The sequence below is a fragment of the Mastacembelus armatus genome, chromosome 8, assembly GCF_900324485.2.
Source record: "Mastacembelus armatus chromosome 8, fMasArm1.2, whole genome shotgun sequence".
Classification (NCBI taxonomy): Eukaryota; Metazoa; Chordata; class Actinopteri; order Synbranchiformes; family Mastacembelidae; genus Mastacembelus; species Mastacembelus armatus.
The window spans coordinates 16174411-16201210 of record NC_046640.1 but is presented as its reverse complement, the minus strand read 5'-3'; the positions used below and the strand labels follow the sequence as shown (position 1 = coordinate 16201210).

Sequence of the window (26800 nt, the reverse complement as noted above, 5' to 3'; positions counted from 1 at the left end):
CAAAATGCCAAACTGTCCCTTGATTAAGGCAAAAGACAAAGTTTCGAAAAAAAAAAAAAAATGCTTACGTAGTAAAGCAAAACAGTTTTAGAAACTGAAAATTTATTCTCAAATAACATCAACCCTCACAGGTAAACTTGAAGTGGGTTGCACTTTAAATATACTGCATTGCAGCTTTAATTGAATCGCTGTCATTTCCATTTGCAGCATTATCACTCTTTCACACACAGTCAAATAAAACACATGTGAGCTGCTCCAGATGCCAAAGGCTAAAACTCTTTAATCTTTATTCCAAAACCCTTTTTTCCCTAAGGGTACAAATGGTGGTTGGCAAAAACAGGGTAAAGATAACCCGACTTATCCTTCATCTATAGATCGCTCTCTCTCTCTGCCAGTCCTCTATGATAACCCTATTAAAATATTTTCCCCTGGCAAATCCCTGAGAAATAAATCCTCTTTTTCCAAAAAAGGGGGGCGGGCAGGAAGGCTTGTCAGTCACATGGAGAAATACAGTTGCCTTGGCAACCCCTCATGGTTTTACACTGCAGCCTGGCATCAGTGTGACTGGTTAGGATAAGTTTGCTGGGGACATTCTGCGCTGAGCGAGGGTGTCAGCCGTTTGGAAATCTACTTAAAAGAAGTGCACATCGAAGAGAAGCGCCAAATGGGTCTGCTGGCTAAATTCATTGCAAATACTCACTCGCTCTACAAACACAAAAATGGATCACAGAATATTTTTAACTGATGTAGCTCAAATACATGTGAGAGTGAGAGCTTAATGTATGTTTCCTTATCAAAAGTAAATTTTAAGTCTTAAACAATAAACCACTATGAGAAAAACTGACATGACACAATTGGAGAAATGAAATGGGAGAATCAGCTATACAGCAACAGAAACTCCCACAGTGACAGATACAGTTCTTGTTATATTACAGCTTCATTACCTGTGTAATCCTTGTGTGTGTCTGCCAATATCCTCATGGTGCCAGTTTTGAACTGTGTATCTAGATCTGTGATAAGCTGCTTCCCCTGTGTGGACACATAAGGTACTACACCTCAATCATGCTTACCCAGCAGAGGAAGTCAGTCTGATGTATCTGAACAAGCTGGCATCTTCAGCTTCTCACTATCTGAGCATAGTAATCTCAAAATCATTCATAGGTCCAGCTGCAGTGGAAAAATGCATCAGTCAAAACAAATTTTTTTTTTTTTACCTTTTAGTGGGGAGTTTTTTTCCATACTAAACAGTTTCACCAATGACATTTATAAAACAGTAAACTTTGCCATTTTCCCCTTCTTTGAGATTGTGCAGTGTTTTAAGGAAATGAATAATGGCTGAAATCCACTTAGCTGCTTCACTTCCAGGGTCCTGCTATTGTTCATGCTGCTCTGTCACAACTTACTGAGACACTAAATATTAAACACTACGTTAATGTTACTACTCATTCTGCAGTGTTTCGTAACCAGGAGTCAAACTGTTGATAAATGTCTGGATTTTCTACTGAAGACCGGGCAAAGGTCTGTGTGGCAGCTCAGATGAGCAATTTATACTAAGATTGATTTGTTTCACTTGTGATGGAGTGGTGACCTGTCCAGGGTGTCCCTCTGCCTTTCACCCAAAGAGTGTTGAGATATGCTCCAATAGATACCTGTGACCCTAAATAGGATGAAGCAGGTATAGATAATGGATGGATTTCCTTCAATAAATGCAAAAAATGCAAACTTATGGAACTCCTATTAAACTTTATATTGTATATTTAATAATATTACTTCTAAAACATTTTTCTGCAGTACTACTTGTTAAGTACTTAATGGTCAAGGTCATAAAATACAAGAAAAGGCTGGGGCATAGTGCTTTAATTCATTTATTACTTCCCAAGTTCAACCATCCTTATCCTGGATTCTGTCACTTTAAAATCCCACATACACAGTTATCACAGAAATAAAAACTGTAGACAAATGACACTAAAAAAATAGTTTTGCAGGTAACATCTGTCACCTTTCCAGTGCCACTGATATGCAGGAAGACAATAGTGAGTATGACATCCTGTGCGTACCAACACAAAGGAGACATGTGGCAAAGGTAGCTGTACTGTTATCCTCTGCTGAAAGACTATATACCACTTTTACAGCTAACACCAATCTCACAGCGTCCCAGCCACAGAGGACAACAACATGCCTGTTTGTGTCATAACGTGTAGATATTTACTTTTTAAATTAAAGTGAAATTGTTCCAGTTTTTTCAGTGAGATGTTTACACTGGGAGCCTATTGAAGATACATGTAAAAACTACACAGAATAGCTACAAAGTTTCACAGCGACAATCATCTGCTTTCATGCTGCAGTCCTTGATTTCCAACAGGAAAAGGCAGTGTAAAAATCCACCCTTCATCCGACTCAATCGTCACACGGCTCAGGATGAGCGGTTCCTGAATCTCAGGTGGCAAATTAAAAAAGGTGATTGTGTAACATTTGTGTAACGTTTCCTTCTATCCTCACATCTCACTGCTCGCCTCGGCTCATTTTTGCAAACATCGCGCTGTCCTTCCACTGCAAAGGCACTGGGCTGTGACTAGGGGGTTGACCGCAACAACCAGCCATGTCACTTTGTTGCATTGTCACACCAGTTTGCAGAATTAAGTGTCCTCTTTGTCCACATCACTGTGCTGAGTCAGCCACTTTGTTTTAGAGGGCTGATACATGGCAGTGCTCACAATTTATTGTTTGTTTTAAATCCAAGTGCAGGGACAAAGACTCATCAGTGAATTTCAATGTGTACCTGCAAACAGATGAGGACACTGTTAAGCAACACAATACATACAATACATACCAAGAATCAGTTACCTTAAACTGAGGATACGAAATACAAACTAGATCAGTGATCTTAAGCTGTAAATCAGCAGTATAAAATCACGTTCATCTTGGAGGCTGCAGTTTGTGACTCTGCTGATAAGTAAATGCATTTAGCACTGTGCTGGGACAGGAAGGCACATTTTAAACAACATAGGTAAATAAAATTTCAGTTGATGCTGAAGTGTCAGCTGGTATGTCGGCAGTGACAGCAGTCTGTCTGAAGTGTCAGCTACAACAAGGAGGGTAAAAATAAGTTGACGTGTAGGACCTGAAACTGTCATTTTTACTGTAATTTAAATGTCAAATCAATTAAACATCTGATTAAAAGCGAATAACTAATAAGTGTCCATTTTCTGTCAAAACTGATGAAGAAAGCTGTGAAGATTTCCTACTTCTGTTCATTTTCTATGCTAATACACTGGGATTTGTGATGAAAGTGTCAGTTTATTAGCACTAGACTGACGTATCATCCAGGCCAATATTGGCCTTGTTGCAGATGCTCCATTATCAGTGTATCTGTCAGGCAATGAATAACAAGAAACTTCAGCATAGAAAAAGCTGTATTAGCTGTAAGGAACCATCACCATTATAGTTGTTATGTTTTCAACTGTATGCTCAGTATCTTCATCACACTTTAAAAATAAATCATTAAAAATATCTAAGACATGTATATTAAGATTTTTAAAGTTTTATGATATATTATCTGAATTTTTAAAGTCTGCCTGAGTCTAAAAACTGTTTCTAAATCCATATATTGATGAACTCACAAATCAACAAACCATAATAAAAAGAGAGAGAGTTCTTTCACATGGACAAAATATCACAAACAGCTGTGAGTTAAACACAATACAATTTCAAAGCAACACAAACTGCAACCACCAAAATGATCCCACACTTGCATCTCACTGAAAAATATTCAGTTCCAACTCAACATTGTCAATTTCACTGGGGTAGGATTTTGCAGGGCTACTTATTAGACTGCATTAGTTTCAGCTTCACCTATAATCTGACAGCTGTTTAAATAGAGTCCAAATTCATCTTTCACCTGTCTGGAGCGGTCTGTTCAACCATTAATATCTACCACAACATGTTTATAATGTGCATATTGATATGACTTCACATTACACAGTGAGACTCAACATAAAGGGCCTTTCCCATCAGCTGTTGGCTTGTTGACATTAGCACCTTAGCTGGGAGCTATAACGTTTTACTAAACCAGGTGTTTGGGTCTTTACCTGCAATCTGACATTAAACATCATCGAGGCGACGAGGTAGATATACGGAAATCGTATTCGCAGTCGCCATGCCAGATCAAAAAATATCAGTAAAGTCCTCGTCAAGCCTTTGGAAAACACCCCGTACGTCCGACCAGCGGAGCCCGAAAACCGGAGCACTAAATAAGTCAGACCCGCCATCGAAGCGCAGTCTGCCCCGGAGGTTTCACTGTTAGTGAAGCGAGCAGGCGAGAAAAGTGCTGACTGAGATGTGACTGCTCATATTTCTATCGCTGTCTAACTCCGAGCTCCATTTTCACATTTGCTGCTTGTGTTAGCAGAGCTGCTCCACCCGACACTGCTTTTACCGATCACAGGGACTGATATCGGTGTGACACACGGCTCAATGAGGGTTTTACGCCCGTAGTTCAGACTGTCAGGCTGGCAACCGCAGTGAAGCATGTAGGGGAATTTCAAAAAGGATGAATAAACTACATATTGCATTATGTGCACATTCTGCATCACAAGAACATCCAATTTTAAAATTTCTTTTTGCATAGTTTATTTATTTCTAAAATCCCACCTGAAATTATAGGCCTACTTATACTATTATCGTCAATCATGTGGCAGCTAAACTCTTCAAAACCAATTGCCCAAAAACATTTCACAGGGAAAGAATTACAATTTGTATTTTCCATTCATTCATCATCTGTACCTGCTTATTCCTATTTAGCATCAGAGGGATCTGCTGGAGCCTATGCCAGCTCTCTTTGGGTGAAAGGCAAGGGTACACCCTGGACTGGTCACTAGTCCATCACAGGGCCACATAGACACAAACAACCTCACACACTCACACTCACTCCTATGGGCAATTTGGAGTCACCAATCAACCTGACATACATGTGTTTGGACTGTGGGAGGAAACCACTCTGGAGAAAACATGCAAACTCCACACAGAAAGGCCCCTGCTGGTATTTTGACCCTGACAACATCACATCAGACTGGGAATGTTTACAGTCATATTTTAAGTATGACTTGGCTGTTAACTTGACACTTGCAATAAGAAAAATACTAATTTCAGTACCATCAGAGAAATTTAGCATATTCAAAGAATATACAAGGAATTTCATTGTGAGTAGGTAAAGAAAGACGTTTACATTCTTAACCATCCCCAGTAAAGTCAGGGAAGAGTCATACTGTAACACGACAACGAACACAATTAAGAAGTCCTGTAACACAAGGCATGGCCCCACAGAGCCGTGATCCTGATATCATAAACTCAATCTGGAATTGGATTCAGAGGGAGTAGACACTGAGACAGACTAAATCTGCAGAAAACTTCTGGCAATTTCTCCCAGATGTTTGAAACAACCTACCTGCTGGTTTCTGAACTGTAAGCTACAAGTGAAAGTCCATTTAGGGGATTTTTTTGCTGTTTTAAATACAAAGGGTGGTCGCATTTCACACTGATTTAACAGAGGTTTACCTTGTTGTGATTTGTATGAAACTTACTTATAGATCACTATGGGTCTGACTCAAAACAAAAATAGGCTACATGGCTCGTGTTCATTGTAATAATGACACCTCAGGGTCAATAAGCTGTGTAGCTTATTGATGCATTTTAATAATTTTTTGTGTTTTAGGATTTTTATTTGGAAATAAGAAAATGTAAAACATCACCAGGCTTTCATCACAAAGCATTAAAAACAGTATAGCACCTCTGAGGTAGAAAGCAGGGAATAAAACTCCTATTTAACTGACGTCACTTCTTCTGTCTGTGTCACACCCTGAATAATCCGTCTTATTGTTTATTTCCTATTATTTGTCGAGTTAGGATTATTTTTGAAACGACCAAGCTCCTGATATATGTTGCCTATTTACATTCTCCGAATTTAGAAAAAAGCAGTGTCTACTCAATTGATTCTTTTCAGGGGATTTCAGGGCGTCAAAGTTTCTGTGGGCGTATCAACCGCAGCGGACCGGATGCACCATCTGGTGGTTGCTAACTTCATTTTTTCACTTCGGGGTGGTGGCCGCTGTTTTGCTTCAGAGCTTCCCGATCGGTCCACGAAAGCATGGGAATGTCGGGAGGGAATTACTGAGTAAACTTGTGTTGAAGAGCTAAATAAGTTATTGCAAGTTTCCAGTAAGCCGCCCCACACCTCGGGAGCTGTGCTGTAAACCCCAAAGCCGTGAGAGAGACGCCTTTGGGACGTTTCACCGGCGAGCGACACCGGACAAAGGAAAAGAGACTTGAGCTAACGTTAGCTGCTCCCAGGCTAACTTAGCATTCCTCTAGCTGCGGCGCAATGCAGGCCATAAAGTGTGTCGTTGTCGGGGACGGGTAAGTTAACCTAATCGTTTGTGGCGTTAGTTGAATGATAAAGTATAACGTTAGCTGAAAACACTGTCATACGACCAGCTAGCATTAAAGCCTTTTGGTCCAGACAAAGTTAGCTAGTTACCGAGCTCATTAAACAGTTAACTTTAACTCTGTGGTTCTGGTACATGGATACTATCTTTTGGTAACAGGTCGTGTATGATTACATACACAGTCTAACTAATATAGTTAACCACTGCATAACAGAATAGTTTAGGTGGTTGTCTCGGTTAGGTTGTTTTCTTTTTTCGCTCAGCAGTTTCACCTATTTCCCTGGACCGGAGACTCAAAATCTTGAGTGTTACTTCACTGAGGAATTAGTCCTTGTTTTTGTCATTTCATTGCCCTAACCCGCACTGTATTGTGCTGTTAACGCTAAACATGCAGCATGTTTTTGCCTTACAAATGAATATGAAGATTTTATCTGCAGCGGCTGAAGACTGGGCTAAGATTGACTTTCTTGTGTAACAATATGTGGGAGGTAAACACTCATAACTTCTTGTTCAGGGTGTGGTGGATACCACAGCAGCAGAGTCACTGATGGGTCTGTGACTGTGTTTAGGTTATTATTTCAACTATTTGACCAGGTTGGGTTCATACTAAAGGGTACAGCAGATTCATATTTGGCAAAGTACACTATTTGTCATGTTGTATATCTTGCAAAAGCCAAACTCAGTCCACACCATACTAAGTCTGTTTTCCCAGAGTAAGGGAAGACCAGGTTGTATTTAAGTGTGTGTTTTTGTGTGTGTGTTAAGTGTGTGCGTCCTTCTTTTGGTGATGAAATAATAAAGACTAAAGAAGTCATCTATCATCTGTTTCTCTCTTCTAGAGCTGTGGGTAAGACCTGCCTGCTCATCAGCTATACCACCAATGCCTTTCCTGGAGAGTACATCCCCACAGTGTGAGTATCTGAAATATCAGTCCAGCATAAATTATTTATTTATTTATACAAGGCTAGGAGCCGATCAACATTAGTAGTCTGTCATTTGTCTCCACCCTTGAATAGTGCCTCTGAGGTAGAGCACAGGGAGATTACTGCATAATTAAGCTGCTATCAGTTGCTTGTCTTTTAGATGAAAATTTGGTTGCTTGCAGACCAGGATACATTTGCTGCTGTGGACTATGAGTGAAGAAAGTAGATGTTTTGAAGAGTTATGAGAAAAAACATCTAAATCTAAACTACCTATGGAAGCTGTGTTGGTCTGTGTCATAGTCAATAAACAACATTTTTGGATTTGGGCAGGGCCATATTAAATCGATAATGATTGATATTGAAGAGGGCTGGATAGACGGAAGGCCACGGCAGATCAATCAAGACCTTGTTTTCCACTTTAAAACTTTAGTGTCATTTTTATTTCCTGTCACATTTTATTCTATATTAATATTTTAGTAGTTTGTGTTAAAGAAGGGTTTGGCTCATTCTCACATCATCACTTCTTTCAGGTTTGACAACTACTCTGCCAATGTTATGGTGGATGGGAAGCCAGTGAACCTGGGCCTTTGGGATACAGCAGGACAAGAAGATTATGACAGACTCCGCCCACTTTCATACCCACAGACGGTACAATGAAAAAAGTCTAACAATGCTGTATTATATTTCACTTTTTATTGTCTTGTTGTTGTTTAGGATTTGCCTTTCAGCATATTTTGATGCTAACTGTGCCGTTACATAACATGTTTGGAAAGTTTGGGTACCTAGAATGAATAAGGAAGTTAGAGGGAAAGGAAAAACACCACACCTTTCTGTGAAATGACCACAGGGGATTTTTTTTTCATCTGGAACTTAACAGGAAATGATTGTTATGGATTCTGATGGCATTGTTTTCTTTTTCTTACCAGGATGTGTTTCTCATCTGTTTTTCGCTTGTTAGTCCTGCCTCGTTTGAAAACGTCCGTGCCAAGGTGAGTTGATGCTGTGCCAGTATGAGAATAAGGCTGTGAGGGAATTTGCATGTTTCAATTTTAAGACATGCACAGACAAGGGGTATCAGGGCTGAATTGATCAGCCTTTGTTTGGTTTGTACTGAAAATCCAAATGAATTAATAACACTGACTAATCATTTAACCTAATTCTTTACAGCCTTATTAATAAAACTTTCACATATTGTTAATGCTGACCATATTCAGCAAAGCATATATAATCTTTATGCATATTTTAACTATTTAGTTTGAGAATGAAATCCTTGTAATATGCAATGATCAAATGTCTTTATAAGTCAACAGTAGATCATGCTAAAGGCGGGGCTAAAAAGTACAGATTTAACAGAGCTACTTGGTAAGCAGTAACTAGGTTTTCAAAAATTACACCTGTGACTTATAACTCATAATTTTGCTGCAGTGGTACCCCGAGGTGAGACACCATTGTCCCAACACTCCCATCATCCTTGTGGGCACCAAGCTGGATCTGAGAGATGACAAGGACACCATGGAGAAGCTGAAGGAGAAGAAACTCTCTCCAATTACCTATCCCCAGGGGCTGGCAATGGCCAAAGAGATTGGTAACACTTGTCAAGTTTTTCTATGGAGATTTTTGCTGAATTATTCTAAATAATCAATATTTAAAAAAATACAAACCAGAAGCTCTTTCTGCCTCAGGCTCCGTCAAATACCTGGAGTGCTCAGCCCTGACTCAGCGTGGCCTTAAAACTGTGTTTGATGAGGCCATCCGGGCCGTCCTTTGCCCTCCACCTGTCAAGAAGAAGGGGAAGAAGTGCATTGTCCTCTAAGACTTCCTCCACTGGAACAGTTACAGGGGAACACATCTGCTAGTGGTGAGGTGGCTAAAGACACAGGAGAAAACACACCAGTATACCCACAAAAAATGTATTTCAGATTCTTTCCTTCCATAAGTGTAGCTACAAGAGTTATACCAACCATTTCCATGAAAAATTTGACATAGGGTCAGATATTGGAGAAGAGGTTAAACGATTATAGGCCCTAGTTTTTTCCTAACATATACTTTATAAACAAGACTATAAAATTCTTGAGGCCTTCTGCAATGGATTGGATAGTTTGTAAAATGGACCATGGAATGTTTTCAACTTGTTCTTCCATTGGTTGTCCAACTTTTTTTGTTTACAGTCTTAGTTGTTAGTTTTCAGTGGAAGACATATTGCCAAATAAATTCTGCACACATACTGTATTTTAGCTCAAACATAAATGTTTTCTCTATTGTCTGAAACCTTTAAAACTTCAAAATATAGCTGACAATTTGCTGTAATGTGTGGCTAGTTGTTCAGCTCTAATTATTTCAGTTTGTCTCTGTGAGAGCAGTCATCATCAAACTGTCCACAAAGAAGTTGAAGTAACCATCTATGAAGTTCTTTTTGCCTCAAATTTGTGTACCACAATCTTTTACCAGTAGTTTTCAGTCCTAGCACGATTCATGGTAATTGATTGTCAAGCAGTGAATGACACCTGAGATGTAATGAAAATTCAGAGTTGGAAAGGGTCTGATGCCACCAACAAAATCTCAATGATCCAGTATTTTATGTGTTTGACGCCAATTGGACCTGTCAAGTTTATGGTATTTTTTTTCTTTCCTTTTTTGCTAAATTTCCCTAGAAGTGTCTCACTGTATAGCTGCCCAGGTGTGCAAAGCTGAACATTGATTATATTTTGGATTAGAACTGTGTAGATGTTTTGGTGGTGGGAATCAGGGGCACCTTTAATGCTCTGTGGGCATTTATCGGAAATCTTTTGTGCAGCACATTTGATTTTTTAATAGCATCACTACTGGCTAAGCAATGTCACTAAGGAGCATTTATGTCTGCTAATAACAGTAACAAAGCTACTGTTGGTTATGGTGTAGTATACAGTGTACTCATCTTTTTGTTATAATCATGTGATTGACCATTTTGTACCTTTCTTCACAAAAGTTACACTTTACTCACTGTATTGTTCAACTAACACTATGAATATCCTTTGTTTATTACCTCTACAGTTAACGCTACCTTAATCTCCCTACAAGCCTAGCTTTTTGTAATTAATGCTGATAGCATGTCTGTGCAACATATACTGAAAACTTAAGATTCAAATGGCTACAGTTATATTTTTTTGCTTATTTACAAAATGTATTTGAACTACTAGATCAGGGGTTAAGTACATGTTGCTCATCTGTATTGTATTCTGATATCAAGCTGTGCTTTAATTCAAGCCAATGTTGTGACTCTTCAGTTTTATGGATAAAAGCTATTGTCACTTTTTGAAAAATCCAATAAATTCCAGGAAACAGACTCTATTCTGCCTCTTGGTTCAGCAGTGTAATCTCAGTTTACCCTTGATGCATCACAAAGGCTGCAATAATATGATTAGTAAAATAACCTAAAATTACTTCTGAAACTATTTTGGCTACTTGAGTCCTGATTACGGTACTGACAATACTGGTTACCAATAAATATAAACCAAAGAATAAAACAGCTGTCCCCTGTGTTATGTTTAAAATAGTTGGTGGTGTGCACACAAGTCCTAATTCTGACATAAAAGGCAAGTGAAGATTTCAAGTAATTTTTAATACATGACAAATGAAAACTTGTCCAGCATATGTCAACACAATTGACAATTCATAAACCCACAGGGTTTGATGACACATTTGGCACATAATCTGAATCCAAATTCAGTTAGTCCACATACAAGCACCTTTGTAACGGCTTATGCATTTATTTTTCAGTTTTTAGTCACTCACTGTCTTTGCCTGAATATCTGTCACTGGTTCAGGAATCAACAAACCGCAACAGTGTCCCAGAAGTTGTAGGTATGCTGGAAAGGAAACAGTTACTTTAGTAAATTATGGTGTAAAAATTGCTTGTGGAAATAGTTGTAAAATAGCAGAGATTTTAGACATTATAGTACTTCTAATCTTTTCTGTGTATTGATTTTGAGGATTTGACAATAACCACAAGCTCATATTTTAAACCAGAGAATCAGCATCTATCCTGTGGGATGTCTAAGCTAACAGAAGACCCCTCAGATCAGCTCTGATTCATTCCACAGAGAAATCTACTGAGAAACGAATGTCATGCAGCCTGTATACAATTACCTCTCTACTAGTTCTGCCCCAACAATGTCATGGATGTGGTATTTCATGTGGAATTTAACTTGTGAAGTTGTTCGCCGCTCTTCTAGCTCTGCTTTCAAGACTTCACCGTATTTGGACTTCTTCACCATGCCAAGCACCGCTTTACGACCTACCAAGAAAAGCAATAAGAGGGTTAGAAACAAACAAACAAACAGTCTTCCAATTAGCATGTTGCTGTCAAAAATCTTTTAATCTTCTACGCTGCACAGTGAGAGGATTACATGTGACATGATTAAGGTAAAGTATTGTTAAGACACCCACTTTGTATAAAGTATTTGGTGAATTTGCCAGAGTTGGGAATGGAAAGCCACCAGCTGCCTGCATCCCTCACAGTCAGGACCCCTGACTTCACCAGCTGCCTGGATGATCAGAAAATAAAATGAAATCTGTTATTAACCTCTTTCAAGCTAATCAATATTTAGTTGAACATATTTTATGTCCTGGGATGTTTTTGAGACTCCAGCAGAATTTGAATTACATTTGAAATTGTTTGAATTAATCGCAGTACTCTGACATACATTTGTACACAACTTTGTTTAAATCTGGATGTGAAATAACTTGTTTTCATACAGTGAAAAAAAAAAAATCATGAGATGTGTCTTTCATACGTTATCTCACTGTCTGCGAAGAGGAACTCCCTGAGCATCTTGTCTTTTCTGAAACTCAGATCTGTGCAAGAAGACAACACTTTCTCCAAGAACTTCTCCACTGTTGCTAGTGTCACTTTGCCTTCCTCTGCTGCCAGCACTTTGGCCTTATAGTCTGAAGCGAAAACAAGCCCAAAAGCTTCTGCATCAAACCCAAGCTGGAACATCAGCAGTTCTCCTTGTTCACGCAGCTTATTCTGTAAACCACGAGCAGGACAGTGGGTTTTATTTTCACATTTACACAGAATAACTTGTGACTCTTCTGACGCCAAAGAGCCATCTTACCACTTCCTTATCCACGAAAGTCTTGTCACTGTGTATGCTGTAGAGTTGGTGCTTAAGAACGATTTGAGGCAAGGAGTCATTGAAGAGCTTTCTGGGGAAGAGCGTCATGAGGTACTCCAAGGTGGACTTGATGTCGGTTGGTCCTTTGAGTGGAGATATGGGTGGGAAGTGAATTTGACATCAATTAATATGAAATCAACATATTTTGTCATAAGTTTTTTTGCAGCCAGGCTTACCCTCTCCATCACTGACAGATCCAAACCTCTCAGTGCCATTTTTTCTTTTCTTCACCATGAAAGAGTCTGAAATCAAAGACCGTTTTCTGTTCATACCTGCAACACAGATGATGCAGAATGAATCTCATCAGCTGGTCGCACAAACAGCTGTTCTTTGCACACTGAGTAAACAAACCCCCAGAACCTTTTTATACAGGTTATCAGATAAAAGATGCAGTTAGATATTATGCATATGTAAATTATATTTACATTGCAGTTAGTTCTGTTTATGCAAGAAGACGTTTTTTAGTCGGGACTCAAATAACGTTATCGTGGATACATTTAGCGAACAATTATGGGTACCCGAGAGAAATACTTGCTAGCTTAGGTTTTTATGAATCAGACGAAAAGGCAGACTATTATATCGACTAGAGAAATATATTTAGTTTAATCAAATATCTGCACCAAAAACCGATTTACTCCGCTTTGTTTTTGTTAGCCAAGCTAAGCTAAGGTTGCTAGCTAACGCAACAGCAGATACTTGACCAGTAGCTACAACTACTCGAAACCCTTACCTGATAGCTAATGATTGAAAATAAATGATCATTCACGTTAATTTGGTCTCAGCCAGAACCACAGGGTGTCCACGGATCCAACGAACAATTTATAAAGTCTTCTTTATTCACAGGAAGTGGATGAGAAACTGCTTCCGGAAATGGCGTTATGTTTGATGTTAGTCTGTGATGCTATTTAGCAACTCAGCTAGTCAAACAAACACACTTTCTGCATTATTTCTCACTTAATGCTACTTGTCGTTTTTGTTTCGGTCAAAAAAGACGCGGCGACATGTTATAGTCGTTTTTTTCACAGCTTTATTTGTGTGACTGATTTGTCATTGAGAGATATTCAACATTAGCTTTGCGCTAACCGTTAGCTGTTTTTTTTGTACCTGCTGATAAGGTAAGTTATTTTATTTTACGCTAGCTATATTTTATTAGAGCTAATGACATGAAACTACCAAAGCAAAGAAGGTACAGGTATTCATTATGTGTAAGCTTTCAGTTACATACAAATACTAATATTAACATGTAATATTGCATATAAGTTCATGTTTACACAGGTGCAGCCAAATATTTCTATACCAAACAATACAAACATGCGCATCTTTACTTTATGCATCTGTGCGTTCACATGCATACACAGTTATGCTCACATATTATAACATAATGGGTTTGGTTATGGTGAGAAACTTTATTCATCCTGTGCAGGTCAGTGTACATGTCACAGCAGCAGCAGTGTCCTAATAAAACATTTTCAGACTAGAATTCATTTAAGTTGGGGCTGAAATGTCTTGTGTGTTAGCAGTACCTCTGTAGTAACCATACAAGCCCTGATGAGGCAGAGCACATCAGAATAATCATCACTGTTATCACTTTGTTTCACTGCTGTTCTCCCCACCAGGCAGCAATGGACCGGCACAGATCCCACAATCCCAGCTCTAGCTCCCACCGCCAGCAGTCAGCATGCAAAAGAGTGCGAGATGATAGTGAAGGAAATCATTGTGAGAATAAATGCCTCAGACCAAACCTCTACCACCACCATCAGTCTGGGGCAACTCCTCTACAAAACCCACTCACCTCTCACGGTTTGAGCACGAGAAAGGAGCTTTACGAGAGAAGCTTTCCTCTGTACAAACAGCCTGTTGAAATAGGATGTTTTTCCCTCGACTCTGAGCGTAGATTCTTCAATGACAGCAGGCAGATGAGATTCTATGTAGAACCTGACAAAAATCCTAATTTTAATTTGAGAGATGGGTACAGAGACCGCTTTATAAAGAGAGATGACAGTGTGAAGGAAAAACTGGACCACATCCTACGGTGGATTGTAGACAATAAGTCAAAGCTTAACCCAGGGGCCACAGTGGCTTCATCACAGTAAGTCTCATTGTAAGATAAATGTTTTACTCTTTTTTTTTTTTTTTTTACATATTTGGAGACAGGTGGTAGTCTCTAATCCAGCCACCATTAACTGTGCCTGTTGGACATGTATTGTTTGAACAACCTTTGTCCGTCCCAGTGCATTAGATGTTGACTTTGTGACATGGCGGGGTCATCTGACCAAGCTGCTGACCACTCCCTATGAGACACGGGAGGGCTGGTTGCTGGCGGTTACCAGGTTTAGAAACACACTTTACATCAGTGAAGTGGAAACAGAAGCTTCTCGAAGGGAACGTGAGAACCGCACTGAGAGGCATGAGGAGATGATGTACTGGGGATACAAGTTTGAACAATACACATGTGCAGGTAGTTATGTTTGTACTGCAGAATATTATATATATATATTTTTTTTTTTTAATCTTTCCTTTTAAATCTCGTCTCACAGGTATGTTTCCCCTTAACATATTGCCTCACAATTAAATGTGACTAAATATAAAAACAAATGTATGGAAGTCAGGTTCTCCCAGGAAAAGACAACAATAGATAAAATGTTTCTAGTGACAGAAGTTAATCATTTAAACTGAAAAGTGAATATTTTGCCTTGATTATGACAGTATCATTGCTCTCAATGTTAAAATATGTTAAGTTTTTTTTTTTTTTTAGCTGAGTCTAAGATCTGATTTAGTGATTGTTTTTATTAAAATAAATATTTTAGTCATATGTTTCTTACGGTTTTGAGTTAAATTCCAAAACTTTGAATTATCTCATAATTTGTTCTTATAGTAGTTTTACTATATTTGTAACATTGCTTTCATGGCAGATACATGGCTTCTATATGGCTTTCCTATTAGTTAACATGACACAGAAATCCAAATCATCAGTGTATAAGTTGATAGCTGATGTTAAAATGATACCATTTCTCCTTTGTCCATGACTGTAGATAACGTCCACAGTTCACCTGACCCAGGAGGAGTAGTTAACACTAATGAAGCCTTCTGCACCGTGGTGCAGACACGGCTCGCAGATCACAGACTTCTGTTCTCTGGTGAGGTGGACTGTCGGGACAAGGATCCCGATGCTCCACCTCCTCCTGCCTCCTACGTTGAACTGAAGACCTCTGCAGAGATCTGCACACCCAAACAACGCAGCAACTTCCACAGGTAGAAGATAACACAGTAAAACATCTTACTTTTTCATAACATGCTGCCCGTCTCATTTATTTACTGGCAGCTGTTTAGATGGTGTTTTCTTATTTTTGTGCACCTCAGGTTTAAATTGCTGAAATGGTGGGCACAGTCTTTTCTTCCTGGAGTCCCTCGTGTTGTAGCAGGTTTTCGAGATCATGAGGGAGTGGTTGTTTCTGTGGAGACTTTTCACATCGCTAAGATTTCACACCTCATCAAGGTACAGTGGAATAGTTGGCAAAAACAGGTGATTAAAAATACAGAAAGGATGGGGAAACATCCACAGTTGGTTTGTTGGTGTGTCATTCCACCAAGTACAAAATGGATTGTCATCAATTTTTGACTTTGATTAACTGTGCCAGAGTATGAGTCCAGAGTTTCCTCACAGACCCACTAACATTTTACACTGCTAGTTTATTTTACTGATAAAATAAGTTTGCATAAGAAAATGTAAGATCACAACATCAAAACAAGATATTTATGCTTTTCTGTGTCTTCCTGAACAGAATGAATACAACTGCTGGAAGCCAACAGTCTGTATGAATTTTTGCTGTGATTTCCTGTCTTTTGTGAGGAAGGTGGCTACTGAAGACAATCCTAAGTGAGTTTAAACAATACAGACAACAGCATGGAGTTTTTCAATGTTAAACACATTATTTTAGCACTATGTTAATGTTACTGAATCATCCTTGCTTCCCTTCCAGTGTGGTGTATCTGTTTTCCTGGGAGCCCCATAGAGATGTGACCTACTCCATCCACAGGGACTCCACATATTCATTCCTGCCACACTGGTACATCAAGGAAATGACCAGCAGTGAAGACTCACACCACAAGTCCTGATTCACATCTAGGACATGGCCACCAGAGACATACGGTAGACCTCCAGTTTGAATGGTGGTGTTCATCACTAATCCATAATCTACTGGATGGATTTTTAGTTTTTGTTCATCATTTGTAACTAAACAATGTTTTTTTTTGTGACATGTTTTTAAAAGGCCATAGGAGTGAGTGTGTGTGGTTGTTTGTCTCTGTGGCCCTGTGATGGACTGGTGACCTGTCCAGGGTGTACCCTTGCCTTTCTCCCAAAGAGAACTGGGATAGGCTCCAGCAGATCCCCGTGACCCTGGTTAAGGATTTAGCGGGTATAGATAATGGATGGATGGATGTTTTTTTAAAAAAATACAATTAGACTACGGTGTATTGCTTTTCAAACTTTATTATTCCCTGGTTAATTTAAATCCCCATAACGATGATGCAGTATGTTCATTTAAGCAAAGATAAAAAAATTATGTCTGTTAAAAAATCTTTATGTAAATAAATGACTTCAAATAAATATTGCATCAGTAATTATAAAATATTTTCATGTAAACTGTTCAAGACAAAATTTTTTAGGGACATTAAGTTCTTTTGAGATATAAAACAGTTATGAAGAAGACAGTAATTAATAGCTACGGTGCAGTATAGATAGCGTTTCAAATGTCACTGCCTTTGCTGTTTTATAACTACAATTAACATATTTACCAGATTTGGACTTATCCCTAAGATCATTTTGTCCCCTCACATGAACAATACAATCTCGTTGTTCAGAGCTTTCTGTGTCTCACAAAACTGCTGTTCTTAGATTAGCCATTTTCTTTCTTGGTAGTGTCAACTTTATGCCTTATTGCACCTTTATTACTCCATTCTTCTTATAAACTTGCAGAGCTGTCAAAGTATATTGCTGACATGTGAAACTCAATTGTGGGCAGCTTTTAACTTTTACAAGATTACATAGAAGTAAGTGAAAACTACATTTTATTTCCCTAATATTCTGTAATAGATTAATGTGATATAAAAATTTTGCAGCAGGTCCACAAATAAGCACATACAGTATATGCTGCTTGAAACCAAATTCACATCACCAGAGAGCAAACATACAGGAGAGGAGCTCAAATCTGTTAAATTTGTCATTTCTAGTAATCGATACTTCCCACTAAGCCATACCACTGGCACTAATATCACAAACAGTGAAAAGACTCTGATCTTCTAAATGGCATCTTGTCCTTAGGGCAGTACATCTCGTAATGATTAAAATTCATAGGTTAACACCTTGAACAACCAGCCTCAGAGTAATAACAGGAGTTAATCAAATATCAAATGGTTTTAAAGTGAAAGGCAACAGAAATTCTCCATTCGTTCCCTGACTATTTTACACTACAATACGATAAGTGAAATTAACAATGGAAGACATTTGTGTGACAAACTGTTCATACTGACCGGTAGAATCATGAAGACCACACACAGATAACAGTGCATCATGGGTTTGTGTAAAAACATCAACAGTGATTACAGTGCTTTCTACATCAGTTCATAGTACAGATGTTGATGTGATGTAATTTGAAGGTACCTAGCACCTCCTGTAACATGACTTTTACTCTCAAACTCAGTGTAGGGGTAAGTACTCATTCCTGTTTATATTATAACTTAATACGTTAAAATAGTTCAAATCAAACGTTGCTGAGTTGGGAAAAAATGTGGATTTTACACACACAGGAATTTCATGAGGTTTCTATCTTGCAGAACATCAAACAAACATGGTTAAGTTCTTAGTTAAAATCTAAGCTAGAGTGAGGAATGGTCCAGTGGCTTAGATTTAAGTAGGTACCTTACTTGATTGTCACATACACCCAAACATATACAAATTGTTTGACTATTAGGAGTTTTATAATTTGGGGAAATACGCATATTTGTTTTTGCTGAGATTTTTAAAGTACAATCTTCTTAAATGTGGATATTTGCTAGTTTTATAGTTTTCTATAACAGTAAATTTAATGTTTGTGTGTTTTTGATTGTATGCCTTTGACAACTATTTTCTGACATTTTTATACTCCAACCAATCCACCAATCAAATAAAATTATTTTTGAAGAACTGTGATGTAGTGATAAACCCTGGGGGTTCTGGGCACCTGAGCAGTTGCCCACATTGCCCTGTTGATAGTCCAGTTTTTGTGGTAGCTTGATATAATGTAGAGACATAAGAGTGCTGGCAATTTTCGCATTCTCAGCAAGAACGCAAGTAAGCACATTTCCTGCATTCACTCTAATGTCAAGTTGGTCCTTCAGAACGTAATGTGACTTTTTAAAATTTTTTTTCTAAACTAATCTAAAAATCTCAGCTCATACATTTTTACATTTCCTGGTGAGATATAATTTCAGGTGTACGTGACATTGATGACAAAGGTCTTTTTGTGCATCCTCAGATTAATTTCATTTCCAAATTGTGTATTGTTCAAATTAAGAATGGTGCCACTTGTGCCCTGCAACTCAAGAGGATAAAGACTTATTTGAGTTGTGAAGCATTTGATTCTTTCCTTTACAAGGAAATTGGTGGAAACAGTCAGTCAGTGTGAAAGGATGCAAGTATAGCACCCAGCTCTGGTTATTGTGCAGAGTGACAGTAGCAATCTGTGGCCCTGAAGGTACCAATCCCATCTTGTATTATGCTGTTTAAGTAACTGAATTAATTCCAGACATTAAAAAAACCCTGATGATGGAGAGCATACTAACAGTAGCATACTACTGTATTTAAGTGGGCGTGGCTTCACTGCTTTAGTTTCTTGTTCAAGCGCATGACTTTGAAAGTAGCAGCAGTGATCTTCTCGTACACAACAAACATCAGGGCAGCTGTCAGTACAGTCTGCAGCAGCTTGGCTTCCAGGCCTTTGTACAAACCAAGAACACCATTCCTCCTGTAATAAAGATATGAAACGTATTAAAGACCAGCTCTCATTACATCTTCACTTGCGTGCTTACTGTGTCTGTGTACAGTGTGTTTGTGGTTATGGTCTCTCACCTGATTCTGTCCATTAGCAGGGAGGAAATGTTTGAGAGGCTTCCAATCACACCACTCTTGCCATCACCTCTGTGCTGGCCAAACTTGAGAGAAAACATACCACAGGTTACCTCATGTTAGTGAGATCTCATGTTTGTTTTTTTACTCAAAAAACTGATATTGTCATGGGATGTTGAAGATATTGTGATATTATGCAGTGGCTACAAATGTTTTCTACACACATTAGAACAGTAAAAATAAGGCTGAAAAATATTCTATATTTATGTTACTGTCAACAAATGGCAGTCATTCCCAGACACATTAGTTCCTACTGCAGACATAAAAACTGGTGATCAGACAATAAATGGATAGGACACAGTGGAATAGGGTGTATCAGGTTTTGGCTGCACAGGAAATTCTTTTGTTATTCATTACTGTTTGCTTATAACATTAGTTAGCTTGAAAAGGATGAGGTCTTTACCCTCAGGATGGCCTGAACTGTCTGAAGAGGATATGTCGCAGTCGTAGCAATGGCCTTAGCAATGGCTCCAATGAGAAAGATCTCTGCTGAGGATATCTGTGGTAGGAGATAGTGTTTCAAAAATTGGCAGATTACTATATTTTACTCAAAAATATGATCTTGAAATATGGGTTACCACTGTCAAAAATGACTGGCATGTTACCCAAACAAACACCACTAAACTCGCCAAATGAAAGTTGAATTTTCTTTCTGCTTACTGGACTGACTTATTTTTGAAAAAAGAAAAAGTTACTGAAAAATATAAAATGAATAAGTAATAATGCATCTCTTGTATACTCTTACCTTCCTCCCTCCCCTCCCTGCCTTCCTCTTCATGGCCTCATAAAACATGAACTGTACAGCAGGGTTGAGGACAAGGATGAGGGAGGGCAGAGTGCCGTTCCACAGAGTTCCTATTCCCTCATTAGCCATGATCTGCGAGAAAGCATCTAAAAACAGAAAGCATCATTTTACAACTGGGTGATAATTTTTAAAAAATGTATGAAATGTTTAATGCAGAGATACATCTCACACACCAAACATTCCCCTGTAGTGGGTCTGGTGCAGCCTTTCATTTCTGAACTTTGCCCCTTGCAGCTTCAGTCGAGTGTTAACTACCCACATGGGAGTAGTCATGATTACGTTCACAACCCCTGCATGAACAACAGATTGTTAATATTCTTTAATCACAGTATCCTGTAGAGGCTTCAACTTCTGGACATGGTTACAGAGCAGTTCTTTTATGAGTGAATCACTGGTTTGTACACATGATACACATCCCTGCTCATGGCTTCACATTAGATTAGATTAGATAACACTTCAGTAATACCCTGGCAGGGAGATTAAGATATTACGAAAAACTAAAGAACAGAAGATAACAATAAACGTAATAATAAAAATATGTTCACGTATGTAAGAAAATAGTAAAGCGAGTCAGTCCCATATCAGTGTCAGTTAATGTCAGTGTATATGAACAGAGTTGAGCAATAACAAATTGAGTGACAATTGTGGAGTCTGATGGCAGCAGGGACAAAGGATCAGCAGTAGCTCCTGCACACACTGCAGGGGCAGCAGCCTGTTGCTGCAGGTGCTACTCTGAGCCTGTCCTGTAGAGGGTGGGAGGTGATGTTCATAATGGCATTTTGAGCCTTATTTTCTCACACTCAGCCTCCTTCAGTGAGTCTAAAGAGCAGCCCAGAACAGACCTAGCCTGTTTTTATAAGTTTGATTGGTTTCTTTCTCTCTGTTGCCATGATGCCTCAACCCCAAAAGAGCTGCTGATATGTTGATGCCACCAGAGAGTCATGAAAAGGTTTGAGGAGTGTCCTGCACTCTCCAAAGGTTCCTAATGTACAGTCAAATCAAACACTGCAGCACTGGGTGGTTGGAACACAGAGATGTTTCTCACTTCTCTTCAGACATCTCTCACGTTGTTCTGCTCAGTCAATTTTCCATCTTCTTACTGTACTAGCTAATCCACAGGTGACCGTTACACACAAAGAAAAACAGCTAAACTGGACACCTTAAAGTCTATTGGTCACCTTTAGCATTTGACGGCTTCAGTCAGGTCATCAAGTAGTTTTGTTGTATGTGTGTTTACCTGCTGCAATCCCTATGAGCAGGTCTTTGCCCGGTCTGGACTTCCCTCGACCTGAAGCTGTCAGCTTCTTCAGACTGTTGAAGGTGTAGAAGTAGACAAAGTTGGAGCAGCAGAGGCTGGAGATGACTGGCAACCAGCCTCTGTACAGAGACTGACTGGGAGAAGTGGAGAAAAAGTATTTGAATAGTAAGCATGTGGCCACATCAGTTTAAATAGAGAGTAAGGTCTGCATTTGACAGTTATGTTCATTATTGCTTAATTATCCAGTTATTTTCTTCACTGATCCCTTGGTCTATGATCAATAAGAAAATATATTTTTTCTCTTTTAAACAGTTTGTTCTTTCTGACCAACAGTTTTGAGGTATTGAGTTTAAGGTGCTTACATTACGTTGCTTCACGTAACTGATCAAATAAAAGGACTGATCATAAGAACACAAAAAGCCATAAGTTGGTATAAATTACACATTGGGTCTGTAATAATAAGGCATAAAACTATACTTACAAGCCTTCTTCTTTTGCAATCTCAGCCAGGATGATGGGGGTGGAATTAGATTTTCGTTTCTCATCCACTTAAAGACAAACACAAAAGTGGCATAAGTGATATGAACTAGGTGAATGTTAAAGGTCCACTGCACCAAAATCAGTGTAGTTAATGACATAAAGAAGGAAGCCATTAAATATTCACATCTGAAAATCTGCAAGCCAATAAATGTGACGTAATGCTTAATAAACTAAAAAATGTTTTTTAATAACTTGATTGATGGACTAATGAAGACCAGACTAAAGAGCTGAGTACTGGGCTGCTTTTTAAAGGTGTCCTAAAGTGCAGGGAGCTTGAGATATAAGGACTAAACTAAAGTCAGGATATTCTTCATCTTCTTTGACCATGTCCCTCCTCTTATGAAAGTAAATTAGTGAACTGCTCCTTTACGTCCTAAAACGTGTTTAGAGTTGCTGCTTCTAAGCTGATAGCTCACCCTGCAGTCTGCTTTTGGCCGTGTCTAGAGGAAAGAAGACGGTCATAGCTGTCGCACTCCCCTGAAAGACAAACCAGGACCGACAGTGAAAACTAAAAACACAAAACATGGCCACAGCGACATACTAAACATAAACTTATGGCATGGTGTAAACGTAGGATATCTCTGCTCACCACTGCACCTGCCACAGCATGAACCAGCGTCTCGTAAGACAGAAGGCCGACAGCCGAGCCACCTTTCCCGGACATCTCTTCGCCTACTCCCTTTCAGACCACACACACTGGGGGTTAACCTCGGAGCGAGCCAAGGGAAGCTAGCTAGTGATGGGTCTGATTTTAATAGCCGTGGAAATGGTTGGGGAGTGAAATGAGGATTCACGACAACAACGCCATTATGTCTACAAGGCCAACGGCGACAAGAAAGAGAAAGCGATGCAGAGAGAAAACTAGTTTAACTAGAGGACAGAGTTTCCTCCCAGTCTCCATTCATTGGTCGAGCCCGGAGGACTACTTCTTCTTCTTTCGATTGTTTTGTTTGCTCTTCTTCTTCTGCGGACGTTTAAAAGGCTATAAAGATGCATTACAGCTACTGAGTGGACGGAAGGGTGAGCAGAAATGAAAAGCATGAATATAACCTTTATGATAAAATAATAATTTTGAAACACAGGGGAGCATAAAATCTACATTAATTAGTTCAAATGAGGATGACATTTTTATAGTTTTGTTTCACTGGCTGACTTAATAAAAAGTTTATTAACATTTAAATTCATCATATGTACATGGACAACTGATTAGACCCAGGAATGTATTTTTGCCTTGTTGCTCTTAATCTGCATGTACTGGAGAGTAAATAAATGTAAAACTTTTAATAAACTACACAAAACTCTGAGACATGAATTGACTATAGAATTTAGTGGAATAAAAAGCATACATGTAATATTTTCCTCTGAAACATGGTGGAGGAAAAGTACTATAAAGTTGCATAAAGTGCCTCAAAGTGCCTTCTGTCTCACTGAGACTCCACTTTTTATAATTCAGCTTTAAGCAACTGATGACAGTGAAGTGGACTTTGCTTGCTGTTTTATGGCTCTGAGCTGCTGATATGTTGACGCCCAGTTATCATTTTGTTTGCCCGGGTCTGCAGCCGTGTCATTCTGTGCCTCTGACAGAAGTGGGGAGCGAAGTGAAAGAAAGTGGCAGATTTGTTTGGACATATTCTGTTCTTTTAAGAGATGTCTAGGTACCACAAAGCAGCAGTTGATGGCTACTTGGACCTTTTGAAGGAAGCCACAAGGAAGGACCTGAACACTCCAGATGAGGATGGCATGACTCCCACCTTACTGGCTGCTTTCCATGGACATGTTGATGCTCTTCAGCTCATATGCAGCCGAGAGTAAGCATGACACACTCCTCTCCATACTCTGTGTTCACCTAACATAGGTGGTTCAAAGTCTGTAAACAACCTGTGGTCACAGCAAGCTTTTTCTTCATAATTACTAATTTAATATCCTGTAGTTTGTTTAAATGTTTTGTAGTCCCTTAGAAAGCATGCCAAGCCTAACAGCCAGAGCAGTTTGACTGTAGCCTATTGATACATTCACTTTTTGATCTGAATTAATATGTAGTACTCCATGTCTAATGCCTGAAAACTAAAATTAACCAAGATCTGCAGAATAACTATAAATATTAGAGGTCAGTGGTCCCATTACTGTCCAATTAATTTATGCAAATAAGATAATGTTTTGTAATTTCATATACTCTGCCTCAGTTTAGAGGACTTGACAATAGAAGTTGCCCACTACAATATAATGAGCTACAATTAGTATAATGAGGTAAAACTTTATTTCACTGTTTAGACTCCTCTCTCCCAGGAGCTGAGCCAAACATTTAATTGACCAAAATCATCTTGTCAAACAAAAGAGCCTTTTATCTATCCCCACTACCCACCTCCATCCCTCATTCAGTATAACAAAAGAGATGCTGCAATCTAGCACAACCTTTTCAGTGAAAATGTTTCCATTCTGTGGATCAGAGAAAAATATGCGGAAAATACTTAGCAGGACATAATGTACGTCATCTACATGGCCAGAGTTAACAGAAGCAATTCTGCCTCAGTCATTACCAACATGGGCTGGGATTTTATGACCAGTTGTTGCAGAACTACAGCAATCAAGACTTTTATGGTGGTTACAATAAGGCACAGCATAGGTGTACTTTAAATCTTAATAGCTTACCAATTATCTATAGCCATGTTAGGTATTATTTTGATGTGTGTTCTGAGTATTGCTGCTATTTTAAAGACTATGTTACTCCTTGCAGTTCAGCACACAAAATATTAAACTGAAAAACAAGAAAAAAACTTTTATAGATCAGGTTAGAGCTTGTTTGCTGAGTGAAGTGATAGACCATTCATGAAAATTTACTTTCATTTTTATGTATGTAGTTTATACGTAATCTTTTTTGCTGGTTGTGGATAAATTGTGTTGTAATTGGGATAGATCTATTTTGTAGGACTTTTCACAAATCTTTATGAATTGAAAAAGTTGTTTATCATTACTTTAAATCATTTTATTTATTTCCTCTTTAGAGGGGACCCAAACAAAAGTGACATCTGGGGAAACACACCGCTGCATCATGCTGCAGCTAATGGCCACATGCATATCCTCAGCTTTCTCGTCAACTTCGGAGTTAACCTTTTTGCACTGGACAATGAATTTCACACAGCCATGGATGTTGCTGCTTCTCGTGACCGCATGGACTGTGTGCGCTTCCTGGATGTGGCTGCCTCACAGCAGATCAACCAAAATCCAAAGAAAGTTGCCTTTCTAAAGAAGGAAGCCATCAAAGAAGCAGAGAAACGGGTGAAACTCTGTGAGAAGGTGAAGAAGAAACACCAGAGCAAGATGGATAAAATGTACCGTGGAGCAGGGAATACGGGATCTGTTTCAGAGGCGAGCATGGCATCATCACTCTCAAACAGTGGAACACTGAGTGGTGTCAATGACCAGTTCTCCAAGCTTATTGCTGCTGATAAATCTGGCTCCCTTACAGCCAGAGTTAAAGGCACACTCCAAAAAAAGCTTGGCAAGAAAGATAAAGGTACAGTGCAGAAACTGGGGGGAGATGGAAATGTTATTTTTCTAAAACAGGAGAATGGATCATCAGAGAAGCCGGAGTTTCTGGATGTCTTCAATGAGCAGGATGAGGACATGTTAGATGAAGAAGGAATGGCACCATTTGAAGATGAGGATAATGGAGAACCAGGCCAAGTTAAACAATCCATCTTTAACCGGCCTGGTCTTGGGGGTCTCACTTTCATGAAGAAGATGGGTCTGGAGTCAGAGGATGTCCCCAGGGGGACCAATGAAAGTCTTGGCTACCTCATTCAAAATGAGCTGTTTGAGCCAGAAGAAGATGCTGTTGGCGCTGAGGGGAATGGGGACGCTGACCTGCCTTGGGAACAGGAGGATCTGGGTCTGGATGATGATGAGGATGAGGAAACCACTCCTTTGGATGCATTTCTATCTGCCATCTCCTTGCCAGAGTTTGCCCTTGCATTCAGCAGAGAGCACCTGGATCTGGAAGCACTCATGCTTTGCTCTGATGAAGACCTAAAAGGGATCCGCATCCAGCTGGGACCTAGGAAGAAGATCCTGGAAGCTGTTTCCCGCAGAAAGAATGCTCTGGAGACTCCTGGCATCATGAAGGACAGCTGTTTGTGATAAAAAAAAAAATATAAATTGATTCATAAAATTAAAATAAGTGTGTATCTTTTATAGAGTGAGACAATAATTTCATTTTCTGTAGAATAACCAACAAACTTTTTCCACAAAGACAACTCCCACGTTTCAAAGCACTTTACAGTATGTTTATGCACTATGTTATAACTCATCACAAACAGCATGATGGGAGAGACAGGACCTACAGTACCAACTATATCCTCCAGGTACAAACTTGATGCATGTTTCTCTCCATAAATGAGATACCAGAATTGGTGGCTGATGTGGTCGTGCTGTTGAATGTTTTTATAATTATTTTGACTGTTTACAATGAATGAATGTCAAATAAACAAACCAATGGTGGGTACATAAAACTGGT

General features: G+C 39.0%; 6 protein-coding genes across 9 annotated transcripts; 3 read left to right on the top strand and 3 right to left on the bottom strand.

The window, feature by feature from the left end:
* Positions 1–1847: 1847 nt before the first annotated feature.
* Positions 1848–4467, bottom strand: smim10l3 (small integral membrane protein 10 like 3). Its single transcript, XM_026325075.2, has 2 exons — positions 4089–4467; positions 1848–2779 (listed from the first exon to the last, which is right to left on the bottom strand). The coding sequence occupies exons 1-2, from the start codon at positions 4266–4268 to the stop codon at positions 2759–2761; spliced, it is 201 nt and encodes a 66-aa protein (XP_026180860.1). The 5' UTR covers positions 4269–4467; the 3' UTR covers positions 1848–2758.
* Positions 4468–6068: 1601 nt separating this feature from the next.
* LOC113140942 (ras-related C3 botulinum toxin substrate 1-like) lies at positions 6069–10686 on the top strand. The gene is made up of 6 exons (XM_026325074.2): positions 6069–6411; positions 7280–7351; positions 7894–8011; positions 8290–8352; positions 8789–8948; positions 9046–10686. The coding sequence occupies exons 1-6, from the start codon at positions 6377–6379 to the stop codon at positions 9174–9176; spliced, it is 579 nt and encodes a 192-aa protein (XP_026180859.1). The 5' UTR covers positions 6069–6376; the 3' UTR covers positions 9177–10686.
* Positions 10687–10940: 254 nt separating this feature from the next.
* whr1 (winged helix repair factor 1) lies at positions 10941–13372 on the bottom strand. Of its 2 annotated transcripts, none has more exons than XM_026325071.1 (7): positions 13250–13372; positions 12696–12791; positions 12460–12602; positions 12136–12371; positions 11789–11886; positions 11489–11636; positions 10941–11208 (listed from the first exon to the last, which is right to left on the bottom strand). In XM_026325071.1, the coding sequence occupies exons 2-7, from the start codon at positions 12787–12789 to the stop codon at positions 11163–11165; spliced, it is 765 nt and encodes a 254-aa protein (XP_026180856.1). In that variant the 5' UTR covers positions 12790–12791; positions 13250–13372; the 3' UTR covers positions 10941–11162. The 2 variants fall into 2 exon arrangements, with proteins under 2 accessions (XP_026180856.1, XP_026180857.1); XM_026325072.1 differs by having other exon boundaries at positions 13286–13361.
* Positions 13373–13374: 2 nt separating this feature from the next.
* Positions 13375–19732, top strand: dxo (decapping exoribonuclease). Of its 2 annotated transcripts, XM_033325334.1 has the most exons (8): positions 13375–13634; positions 14136–14608; positions 14751–14977; positions 15552–15771; positions 15880–16015; positions 16302–16396; positions 16500–16669; positions 19648–19732. In XM_033325334.1, the coding sequence occupies exons 2-7, from the start codon at positions 14142–14144 to the stop codon at positions 16633–16635; spliced, it is 1281 nt and encodes a 426-aa protein (XP_033181225.1). In that variant the 5' UTR covers positions 13375–13634; positions 14136–14141; the 3' UTR covers positions 16636–16669; positions 19648–19732. The 2 variants fall into 2 exon arrangements, with proteins under 2 accessions (XP_033181225.1, XP_026180855.1); XM_026325070.2 differs by lacking the exon at positions 19648–19732 and having other exon boundaries at positions 16500–16846.
* Positions 17573–23175, bottom strand: slc25a17l (solute carrier family 25 member 17-like). Its single transcript, XM_026325069.1, has 9 exons — positions 22877–23175; positions 22704–22764; positions 22229–22295; positions 21727–21881; positions 20663–20779; positions 20430–20575; positions 20088–20183; positions 19628–19710; positions 17573–19523 (listed from the first exon to the last, which is right to left on the bottom strand). The coding sequence occupies exons 1-9, from the start codon at positions 22949–22951 to the stop codon at positions 19376–19378; spliced, it is 948 nt and encodes a 315-aa protein (XP_026180854.1). The 5' UTR covers positions 22952–23175; the 3' UTR covers positions 17573–19375.
* On the top strand, positions 21784–26659 carry anks4b (ankyrin repeat and sterile alpha motif domain containing 4B). Of its 2 annotated transcripts, XM_026325068.1 has the most exons (3): positions 21784–21912; positions 23933–24095; positions 25290–26659. In XM_026325068.1, the coding sequence occupies exons 2-3, from the start codon at positions 23935–23937 to the stop codon at positions 26422–26424; spliced, it is 1296 nt and encodes a 431-aa protein (XP_026180853.1). In that variant the 5' UTR covers positions 21784–21912; positions 23933–23934; the 3' UTR covers positions 26425–26659. The 2 variants fall into 2 exon arrangements, with proteins under 2 accessions (XP_026180853.1, XP_026180852.1); XM_026325067.1 differs by lacking the exon at positions 21784–21912 and having other exon boundaries at positions 23755–24095.
* Positions 26660–26800: the final 141 nt, after the last annotated feature.